Below are 11,788 nucleotides of genomic sequence, written 5' to 3' on the forward strand. Positions count from 1 at the left end.
AAGTAAGCTTTATCAGAAAGGTCCATCTTAATATACCAGTAAACCCCCAAAGTAATGTTGCTCTGAGTCCCCTGTCAAAAGAAACACAGCATTTCTTTCCTTCTATTGTGTGCACATGGGCTTCTGTATCAGACTTCCTGCCTTCAGCTTAAACCTCATTGCCCTGGGCAAGAGCATGCTCAGTTTGCTCCTCTTCCCCCGCCCCCTCCCTTCTCTACTGTAATCTGAGCCCAGAGCAGGGAAAGACTCAGGCAGGAAGTGATGTCACACCATGTTAATACTGCAGCTCCTATCCTAAACAAACAGAGTATATAGAGCTTTTTACTCAGGTATGGTAAAATATTCTACAGAATAAATATAGCATTCTAGCTTGCACTATTGCAGCTAATCTATTGGCAATAAAATGCCTCCGTAGCTTTCCTTCTCCTTTAAATATGTTTTTGAAATCTGGCATGGGGCTAGACATATTGTCAGTTTCCCAGCTGCCCCCAGTCATGTGATGTGCTGTACTGCAAATTGGAGTGATATCACCCCCTCCCTTTCCCTCCTCCCCAAGCAGCATAACAACAAAACAATGGGAAGGTAACCAGAAAGCTGCTCTCTAACAAAAGATAACAGCTCCCTGGTAGATATAAGAACAGCACTCAATAGTAAAATGCCAATTCCCACTGAGACACATTCAGTTACATTGAGTAGGAGAAACAACAGCCTGCCAGAAAGCAGTTCCATCCCAAAGTGCTGGCTCTTTCTGAAAGCACATGACCAGCCAAAATAACTTGAGATGGTGCAAGCACACCAATATTACAACTAAAAAAAATATACTTGCTGGTTCAGGAATGAAATTTTATATGGTACAGTGAATTATTTGCAGTGTAAACAGTGTAATTTAGAAATAAATAGTACATCAAAGAAATCATGACAGAATCCCTTTAGTTTAAGGGCAACTATGAGCTCCGTCTCATGGAAATAAGAAACATTAAAGGAGACTGAAAGTTCAAAAGGTTAGGACACCCAAGGATTATAATGACTGACATGATACCCGGGCAGGTCCTCCTGGAATGGAAATGGAAAAAATTGCTGTGTCAAAATTATTCGGACGCCCATTGGCATTGTCACACGTCAAAATAACGTCCATTGACCTCAATGCATTTCGCTAATTTTTTCGCTGTTTCGCCAATTTTTCGGCAAAGCTAAACAGGACAGATTCACCCATCACTACACTTCTGACATTAGAACAATCTGCTGCAAATACAGTATATGCACTGATACCGGCATGTATTTCAGTGTATTTTCCTTCTGTGTGACTATTTTCCTTTAACATACAGTTTTGCCATATTTAATGCCCCTTAAGCTGGCCATAGATGCAAAGATCCGATCGTACGAATCATCGTACGATCGGACTTTCCCATCTCCCGACCCGCCATTAACCATTCAGATCAAAGTCTTACCAGTCAGATTAGTTAAGAACAGATCAGCAATGTTCTGCCCCTGACAGCAATCGTACGATATCTATGTCCAACCAAAGCTAGTGACAGTCTCCCACTGAAAATCGTACGATCGGCAATATACGCAGAGATATTATCGGCAGCCCACAGAAATTTTCTAACCTGTCCGATCGACCAAACGACCGATCTCCACCGGACGAAAAATGTCGGGACTCTCCACACACGGTCCGAAAATTATACGAATCCTCGATTCGTACGATCAGATCTTTGCGTCTATGGCCAGCTTTAGTCTAAAACTATACAGCTTATAACATATATGCTACAGACCAAAAACTGAAAGCTGCTGTGACAATGCAGTCACAGTCTGCATTGCCCCTGAAAATTACCTTTGTCATACATGGACCCAAGTTGTTTGAACACTTATCTGCACCAAAGTCATAACAAACCAGGCTCGCTCACATTTCCACCTTGTGTCTTGTACTGAGCTTATGCCTGGACTGAGAGTCAAAATGGGACCAGGCTTTTCAAGACTCAGAGATCTGCGCCCAGTCCAATATAAAACACTGGTCTATAGTAGGTTACAGAAGCCCCTATGGCATTGCCAGAACTTGCCAGTCTGGGGTTGGTTTGGCAGCCAGAAATAAAGCTTTATAATACAGTAACTTTTCTGTTTCCCTGTTAAAAAACTATTGGTTGTTCTCCTCCACTATCTGAGCCCATGATTAAATGCCCTGGGGGGTACAAAACACATCGGGCCATTGGACCAGGGAGCTTAAGCTTGGGTTCTGGATTTAAAGTGCCATTCGTGACAGAGTCAGAGAGTTACATGTGACATGTTGCAAATAGTTAGGACTTAAGTGATTTGCCCTGACAGGGCTAGTAAGCTTAAATAGTTCATTGGTATCTTATCTGGAATTTCTGCTGTAAGCCACCAAACATTTCTCCAGATTTGCATGCTATTTTTATGAGTGGCATTCTTGTTTAGTATTACTTAATTTGCAGTTAATTCCATTCAATTGCTTCACACTAAACTTTAGCCGGCTTTGCTGTTGCTATGTTTGAGAAATGTCTTGAAGAAGGTGAATCAAGCAACACTGAACTGTCACAATAAAGATTTGAGCCCCATAGTTCTGACTGTTGATTAAAGGGATACTGTCATGGGAAAAAAAAACATTTTTCAAAATGAATCAGTTAATAGTGCTGCTCCAGCAGAATTCGGCACTGGAATCCATTTCTCAAAAGAGCAAACAGAATTTTTTATATTCAATTTTGAAATCTGACATGGGGCTAGAGATATTGTCAGTTTCCCAGCTGCCCCAAGTCATGTGACTTGTGCTCTGATAAACTTAAATCACTCTTTACTGCTGTACTGCAAGTTGGAGTAATATCACCCCCTCCCTTCCCCCCCCCCAGCAGCCAAACAAAAGAACAATTGGAAGGTAACCAGATAACAGCTCCCTAACACATGATAACAGCTGCCTGGCAGATCTAAGAACAACACTCAATAGTAAAAACCCATGTCCCAGTGAGACACATTCAGTTACATTGAGAAGGAAAAACAGCAGCCTGCCAGAAAGCATTTCTCTCCTAAAGTGCAGGCACAAGTCACATGACCAGGGGCAGCTGGGAAATTCACTTAATGTCTAGCCCCATGTCAGATTTCAAAATTGAATATAAAAAAATCTGTTTGCTCTTTTGAGAAATGGATTTCAGTGCAGAATTCTGCTTGAGCAGCACTATTAACTGGTTCATTTTGAAAAAAAATTTTTTTTCCCATGACAGTATCCCTTTAATTATATCTTTTTATGGACCAAGTACAAGGTACTGTTTTATTACAGAAAAGGAAATAATTTTTTCAAATGTGAATTATTTGGATAAAATGGAGTCTATGGTAGACAGGAATCCCGTAATTAACAACTTTCTGGATAATGAATCCCATACCTGTATAAGGTAGTGCCCTATAGTTCCAACTGCAGTACATTGTAGCAAGTTGAGATTATTAGGAATATCACATATATCTTATGTAAAGTGAGTTGAGCTTTAATTCAAGGAAGAAGTCATGAGTTCTGTGAGTTGTGGTATAACCTGCTGTTCCAAAGGTGGCCCAAGATTTTGATGTCCGTAAACTACTGAGAATTCTTTTGACCGGCTGACCGGCTGACCGGCTGACCATTAATCAATTGATATTAGCAGTCACCTGTATTGTAGTAACTGTAGAGATGTGTGAGTAGGTTTAAATTGTTTCCCAATGTGGCTGGTGTAAATAAGTAAATTCATGGACTGCTATATTTTGGGCTTCTTAATACCGCCCCCTGAGCTACCAAAAATTGCAGCAAAAGTCACTCCATGCTAAATTGACCATTAACTACAGCTGTATATTTAAAGGAGAACTAAACCCTAAAAACGAATAGGGCTTAAAATGCCATGTTTTATATACTGAACTTATTGCAACAGCCTAAAGTTTCAGCTTGTCAATAGCAGCAATGATCCAGGACTTCAAACTTGTCACAGGGGGTCACCATCTTGGAAAATGTCTGCGACACTTACATGCTCAGTGGGCTCTGAGCAGCTGTTGAGAAGCTAAGCTAAGGGGTCTTCACTAATTATGAAGCAGAAAATGAGGTTTGTCTGTAATATAAACTGATGCTACAGGGCTGATTATTAAATTCTGATGCTAGTTGCACTGGTTTCTGTGCTGCCATGTAGTAATTATCTTTATTAATTACTAATCAGCCTTATATTGTGACATTTCTATTCTATGTGTACTGTATATTGTGAATGGGTCCCTAAGCTCAGTAAGTGACAGCAGCACAGAGCATGTGCAGTGAATCAGCAGAAAAGAAGATGGGGAGCTAGTACTGAGGCATATTTGGAGACACAGATATTTACTGCTAAAGGGCTGTGGTTGCCTTGGGCTGATACAGAGGCACAAAACATCCTGTACAACATTTCTAGCTACTTCTTTAGTTTAACTTTCCTTGTCCTTTAATACCAGAGCTATGTTGCCGGTAGAAGTGAGATTATTTATCAGATGCTTTGGTACAGGACTTTTGAATAGACCTCACTATGAAAGAGAAAAAACCCCAACACAATGGAAAACCGAAGATGTAAATTCTGTATGACAGGGAATGTGTTTATTAACAAACCCACAGCAGAAATAACTGACTGGATCTGTCTCAAGAGTTTCAAGTGTTTTGGACCAAATCAGTTTAATGTAGCAAACACATATCATAGAAACTAGCTACATAAAAACAAATTGACCAAACATTTTGTATTCTTTTGGATGGTTTTAAGTTCCCTGTAAAAAACAGCACCGTTTTGACATTTAATATTCTTCTCCTTCCTCTTCACCCTCTCCTTCCACAGAGTCTACACCAACCTCCTCATAATCCTTCTCCAGGGCAGCCATGTCTTCACGGGCCTCAGAGAACTCACCCTCTTCCATACCCTCACCCACATACCAGTGCACAAAGGCACGCTTGGCATACATGAGATCAAACTTGTGGTCCAGACGAGCCCAGGCCTCAGCAATTGCAGTGGTATTGCTCAGCATACACACAGCACGCTGCACCTTGGCCAGGTCTCCTCCTGGAACCACAGTTGGGGGCTGATAATTGATACCAACTTTGAAACCAGTTGGGCACCAGTCCACAAACTGGATGGTACGTTTTGTCTTGATGGTGGCAATAGCTGCATTTACATCTTTAGGTACCACATCACCACGGTACAACAGGCAACAAGCCATATATTTACCATGACGAGGGTCACATTTCACCATCTGGTTAGCTGGCTCAAAGCAGGCATTTGTAATCTCAGAAACAGAAAGCTGCTCATGATAAGCTTTCTCTGCAGAGATGACAGGGGCATAAGTGGCAAGAGGGAAGTGAATACGGGGATAGGGCACCAAGTTGGTCTGGAACTCTGTGAGATCTACATTCAGGGCTCCATCAAACCTTAAAGAGGCTGTGATAGAAGACACAATCTGACCTATAAGCCTGTTTAGGTTGGTGTAGGTTGGGCGTTCAATATCTAGGTTTCTGCGGCAGATATCATAAATGGCCTCATTGTCTACCATGAAAGCACAGTCAGAGTGTTCCAGGGTGGTATGGGTGGTGAGGATAGAGTTGTAGGGCTCAACAACAGCTGTGGAAACTTGAGGAGCTGGATAGATAGAAAACTCAAGCTTGGACTTCTTTCCATAATCAACAGAAAGACGCTCCATCAGCAGGGAGGTGAATCCAGAACCAGTGCCACCACCAAAGCTGTGGAACACCAGGAAACCCTGTAGACCTGTGCACTGGTCAGCCTGCGAATAAAGCAAAGTAGTACAGAATCATGATCAATGAAGGACCTGCATTTGACAGACAATACAAAGAGCACTCCCCAAGCTTTTGGAACTGAGCAGGAATCATTGCATGGCCTCGCTGAATAAAACTGCATATAACAATCAACTAGAATCTATCTGCGCTTGTAAAATAAAAGTTAACATCATGCTAATATAGGATGTTGTAAACTACTTTAAAATGACTTGTTTAAGAACATTATCCAAGAAATGTCACAATAATCATACCAGTTTGCGGATCCTGTCCAGCACCAGGTCAATGATCTCCTTGCCAATTGTGTAGTGGCCACGGGCATAATTATTGGCAGCATCTTCCTTTCCAGTGATGAGCTGCTCTGGGTGGAACAGTTGGCGGTATGTGCCAGAGCGCACCTCATCTAGAAAAACAGAGTGTATTGCTAAGTAGCTTGCAAGCAAGAAATCTAAGAAAATCAACCATTTTGATCATGAAACCACTTTCTTGTGGGTAAAAGAAAATTAATTCAAGTATTATTAAGTCTTTTTGTGCAAAGAACACAGATTAACGCTAGCTAGTCAAAATCAATTATAGCCTTAAAATTGGAATTCTTATTTATTTCTATTTAAAAAAAAAAAATCTTTGCCATCTACCCTCAACAGCAAAGGGCCCGATTTTGTGTAACAGTCCACAGGTCAAAAACTATTGCATGACTTTGCATAAAACAGGGCTCATTTATCAACACAGATTTGCTCCTTGGTAGTATCGCATGGCAACTCATCAGATGTTTGATGTTTCTACCTGCAACTGGTTGAACAATGCTAATCACTGATTGGTTCCTGTGGGTTACTACCCAGGTGCAAATTTTCCTAGAGTTAGTAAATAAACTTCTTTAGGGTTACAAATAACACTTCTTGATAGAGCATATTCTGAATAGGTAAGCAAATCAAATCCAAAATGGTGGGAAAGGAATATAATTTGACTTATATTAATATAAACCACATTTTAGAAAGACATGTTTGCTATCTTCTGTATTATACACTCAGTTTGTATGCTATGAACAGTGGTGATACTGTAATTGGTGGTATGATAGGATTAAATGAGACTCCTATGTTTCATCCATTCAGTGATCAAAACAAAGACCCATAGTACTGTATTGTTTTCTCACCAATGACAGTGGGTTCCAAGTCTACAAAGACAGCCCTGGGGACATGCTTTCCTGCTCCAGTTTCACTGAAAAAGGTGTTGAAGGAGTCGTCCCCTCCTCCAATGGTCTTATCACTGGGCATCTGCCCATCAGGTTGGATGCCATGTTCCAGACAATAGAGTTCCCAGCAGGCATTGCCGATCTGCACACCAGCCTGACCAACGTGGATAGAGATGCACTCACGCTGCAAGAACAGACAATTTTATTTTTAGTATGAAAGAGACTAAACCTCAAATGCATAGCTAACTTCAATTACAAAAGCACAAATCATTGCTTTACCCTAATAATAATTGCTTATAAAACAAGGCACATTAGATCTCCTAGCAGTGCCGCACCCACCACTCACTGCAGAACAAAGAATCCGACTGCAACTTGGGAATGACAAGGCAGTGATGTACGCCTTGAAATAAAGGAATTAACCTTTAAACCTTTCTGCAGCTTTTTTTTCATCCATCTAACTAAGCTCTTGGCATTCAGACTAGCCTAAAAGCAGATAAATAATTCAGTATCATTCTGTCATATTGCAGCAAGGTCAGCAGGAGTCACTGTGGGTGTTGCCACCCATCTAAATTATTTAGACATTTCTCTCCCCTTCCTTTTCTTCTTATATAAGGTAATCTAATCATATAATTTCATTGGCAGCTTCCCCTGCCCTCATCTATCACAGGGAGTTGGGAGGCGTATACCACAAAATAACATTTTGTCTAATTAAATGTTATTGCAACTTTCCAGTACACCTTAATTATACATTTCCAAAGGTTTCCGTGTTATTTGTAAACATATTGCTATTAAAGTCAGTGTCTGTCTGTTCTAGTCTCTGAACTGGTTTCAAACAATGGTTTGATATGACGTAACAGAAGCAGCAGAATTAACAGACCAGGCAAGGATGACTTCTGCTACATTGCTTCAACCAACAGAACCAGCAGTGCAGAAAGGGACAGGCAGACGCTGCTTTCAGTAGCATCATTTTAGAAATACTAAGCTGATGCTGATATTGATACACGCATACATTAAAACTGTGCAGTGAAGAATTTAGGAACATGAAATGTTAAAATATTTTTTACTATAGAATGCCAGCGACTGATAAGATATGCTATTACTTTAAACAAGGGCATGGGCATGTCTGCGTGAGACTGTGAACCAACGCCTCACTGCTGAGTGTCTCTAGTATTATGATTTGCTTTTGCCAGGAAAATGTGAGTGCAACAATGCTGGAATGAATGTGTCTCCGTGCTGTTACATGAGCAGAGACATACTTGCAGTCGCATGCACAGGGCTTGGTAGTATTGCGACCCTTCCAATAGGCACTGACACAGCCCAACAATCTCACCAGGAATTTAACCCCTTTTACTGTACAAAAGGGAATGATAATGTTTTTTTTTAGGGGGGGGGGGTTATTGAGGATAAACAAAGCTTCTCCCTGGGTTAATCAGTCTATGTTACTTATTGTTGATTCAGAGAACATCTCTTGCTGTGGCAATCACTTAAATCATTTCTTCCCCATCACAAGTTCCTATATCCGTGGCAATTACTTCCCGATTAAAGCAATCTCCAAAGAATAAGCGTGCATAGGAAAGCAAGCCTCTGTCTCACAAGAGAACAAAACAGAAAAACTTACACTCGCACACCCTGGCCGTCCAAAGGCAAACGAATCCCAGGTGCTCGATGTTAGAGGAATTGGACAACCTCAAAAACAGCGTAGACACAGGACACACCGGCACAACATGGGTAAGTCTAGCAGGATTAACCTTGCTCGTTTATTGCGGAATAAACCCATGTTGTGCCGGTGTGTCCTGTGTCACAAGAGAACAAAGCCCATTGTTAGGCATCTGCTTCCAGCCTGACTCCCATTGGCCATCACCCTATTAACCCCTTCCTTACTGACCTGACATTGCTGCTGAAACACAAAGAGATGAAATCAGGGATCCAAAACCGGGATCTTCCAGGCTAGGTTTAAACTACCAATCCCAAAAGCTATGTAGGGATGCTGGGAGTAGTAGTTTAGAGCAAGCTATGGGTCATTACTGTAAATGTACATACACACTGTCTATATGTGGAGCAAACACAATCACATGTCTATATCAAATACACACAATAGAATATATAGATTTCCATTGGGTTTATTCTGTATAGAACAATAGATCTATTGCAACAGGGGTATCTGATCATCTAATCATACAGCATTACCCAAGCACCCCTGTGCCTCCCCCCCCCCCAACCCATAGCAAGTGCCTGCCCCCAGCTCTTACCATGTTTGTTGGTTTGGGACTGCAGAGAGGAGAGAAAGAGGAAGGAGAAGATGGGTGCGTTCTTACAGTGCGACTCTAAGGGGGTCGATGTAAGAGAACCTGCAACACATGGTCCAACACAGACTCTTATATACATCCCCGTTGTCATGGCAACGCAGACAGACATTTCCTTATTGGACCCAACGCTTTAAACTCCCTTCTGGCTCCGGGAGCGGAGGAATGCGATTGGCTGCCGCTGCATGGGATGAGGTCATCAGTCCTACCCAGCCGTCAAGAGGCTGCACGGAATCTGCAAGACAAAGGGATCTCTGAGAAATCCATCAAGTCATCCTGGAATAGACCGGTCTGCAGGCGCTGCTGGGTAACCCCCTGGCTCCCCGCTTTATATAAGAAATATATCAGGAAGGAATAATGATCCAGTTGGGCGCCGTAGTGGAAATAGTTCCGGGTAGGGAACAGCAAGGATGAAAGGTGTCCATAATTGGTGCTGTTGGCATGATCTCATGTGTGCACTCAATGGCAGTGTCCGGGCATCATTGTGTTTGTGGGACACCTAATAATTATCCGCCCTTCACTTATATTGAACCCAATTGTACATCACATTGCTGACAATGTTCAGCCACACCCCTCTCTGCCGCAGCTGAGCTTACACTCTAATGTATCACCCACTCTGCGCTCAGCACCCATTGAAGTTTATTTACCCACCATTATGCATTTAGGCTTGGGTAGAGAAGCTGCTGGCACCCACTGAAACTTGTACCCACACTGGGAACCCTTGGGCCATGGACCTGCTACGACTCAATATATGTATATAAAATAGTAATGTAAATAATAATTGGATTAAAATAAACCTTACTTCTTGCATTACTATTTTGATTTGGCTGTAATATTCCGGGATATGTTTGTTGTGTACTGAGGACTGGCACCCAGGTATCTTTCTGGACTTATGGTTGTGCGTTCCACCAACCGCTGCTATTTATATATATATATATATATATAAGATAAGAGGTGATGGCACTCACAGGATTTGCATAGAAAAACAACTTGGAGATACAAATAATAAAAGTTTATTAATCCAACATTTCAGTCCCACACAAGGACCTTTCTATACATATAATACACAAAAGCTATGAATATCTCGTAAATTATATCCTTATAAACGGTGAGTTCTGATGTCATCAGTTATAAACGGTGAGTTCTGATGTCATTTCTGTCACATGACTCACTGAAATTTGTGTATTATAATACATAAATACCCCCATTTGTAAAATATGAGGATATTCCAAGTTACCTCGGAGTTCCATGACCTGTATAAAAACACTTGGCCTTCGGCCTCGTGCTTTTATTTGGTCATGAAACTCCTCAGTAACTTATAATATCCTTATATTTTACAAGAGGGGGGTACTTCATTCACTATATAAACTATTTATCACTGCTTTACATATCTTTTGCTAGCACAAAATATTTGGACAAAACATGATTTTCAGTTAGTGAATCATTTTAGAAAACAGTGTTGGTTTATGTATATGAAATTATCTGCTTATCTTGCATCAGGTTCCTGTGAAACAATAACACAGTACTGTATTCATGGATACTAAGTGCCCTGGGAGAAAACTGACATTCTTGCTGTAAATTTTAGATGCCATACATATATATATATATTCTATAAATGTAGTTCAAAAGCATTTATTTGACTGCTACAGAATGTGGCATTTTCTCATGTCTAAAAATAATATACAGTATGTAGTTAGTATAGCAGTGGTTAAATGTGGTTTAAGCCTATATATTAAGTGATAGCTAAAATATTAGGAAAGGTTAGGAATCACCATAAAATGAATCTTCCACAAGTTTTCATCTCAGAGATAAATTAAAGGAGCTACGTTTTTTCCCCAGGACGGTGCTTCTTTTAGAAAACTTGTGCACTACCCCTAGGAAAAAAGTAGTGCCACAGACACCGCCGTTTTACTTTTCTTTCTCAGGTGTCCCGAAGTATAATGGTGGTGCAGCAGTGCGTTAAAGGAGCACTGGCCTGAGAAACAAAACATCTTTGTGATTGAATCAGCCTTTCCTTGTCCTTTAATTAGGAAGCATATATAGTTTTGTTATTTCTTGCACTAAGCAGGGAAAAAGGTGAAATTGAAAGTAAAGTCACATTCTAGCTTCATGTTGGTTAAAAAAAATCAGTAGTCCACTGAGAAGCCCTATGTATGAGCTGTCTAACAAAGGCTGTAGTTGGGGAAAGAGAGAGGTTTGTTTATACAGAGGGCTTCTTAGTGCTGTGGAGCTCTAATTAGTCATGGGATCTGATCCATTTGTCTCTGCCGAAAATTCATGAAACTTTAAAAAATTTGCCAAATGCAGTGAAGTCAATGGGTGTTGTTTCTTAAAACATTTTTTTTACTATACATTGGAGTCTATGGGGTATATTTATCAAAGAGTGAAGATAAAGATCGCCACTCTCCATTTATTTCTATGGGATTTTGAAAGTTTTTTCAAAAAGAAGAAAAAACTCACTTTCACCCATTGATAAAAATCCCATAGAAATGAATGGTAAGTGGCAGAATTTCACTCTAGAGGACTTTGGTAATC

General features: G+C 40.7%; 1 protein-coding gene across 1 annotated transcript; it reads right to left on the minus strand.

The window, feature by feature from the left end:
* Positions 1-4,557: 4,557 nt before the first annotated feature.
* On the minus strand, positions 4,558-10,046 carry tuba1a.S (tubulin alpha 1a S homeolog). The gene is made up of 4 exons (XM_018250002.2): positions 9,200-10,046; positions 6,912-7,134; positions 6,016-6,164; positions 4,558-5,751 (listed from the first exon to the last, which is right to left on the minus strand). Exons 1-4 carry the CDS (start codon positions 9,200-9,202, stop codon positions 4,771-4,773), a joined length of 1,356 nt encoding a protein of 451 aa, XP_018105491.1. The 5' UTR covers positions 9,203-10,046; the 3' UTR covers positions 4,558-4,770.
* Positions 10,047-11,788: the final 1,742 nt, after the last annotated feature.

The sequence above is a fragment of the Xenopus laevis genome, chromosome 2S, assembly GCF_017654675.1.
Source record: "Xenopus laevis strain J_2021 chromosome 2S, Xenopus_laevis_v10.1, whole genome shotgun sequence".
Lineage (NCBI taxonomy): Eukaryota > Metazoa > Chordata > Amphibia > Anura > Pipidae > Xenopus > Xenopus laevis.

What these genes read in the sequence shown, in the direction of transcription:
- tuba1a.S (XM_018250002.2), bottom strand. An exon ending in CTTGGAACCCACTGTCATTG is followed by an intron (nt 6,165 to 6,911) that starts GTGAGAAAACAA and finishes CTGTTTTTCTAG; the next exon opens with ATGAGGTGCGCTCTGGCACA. An exon ending in TGGACAGGATCCGCAAACTG is followed by an intron (nt 5,752 to 6,015) that starts GTATGATTATTG and finishes CTTTATTCGCAG; the next exon opens with GCTGACCAGTGCACAGGTCT.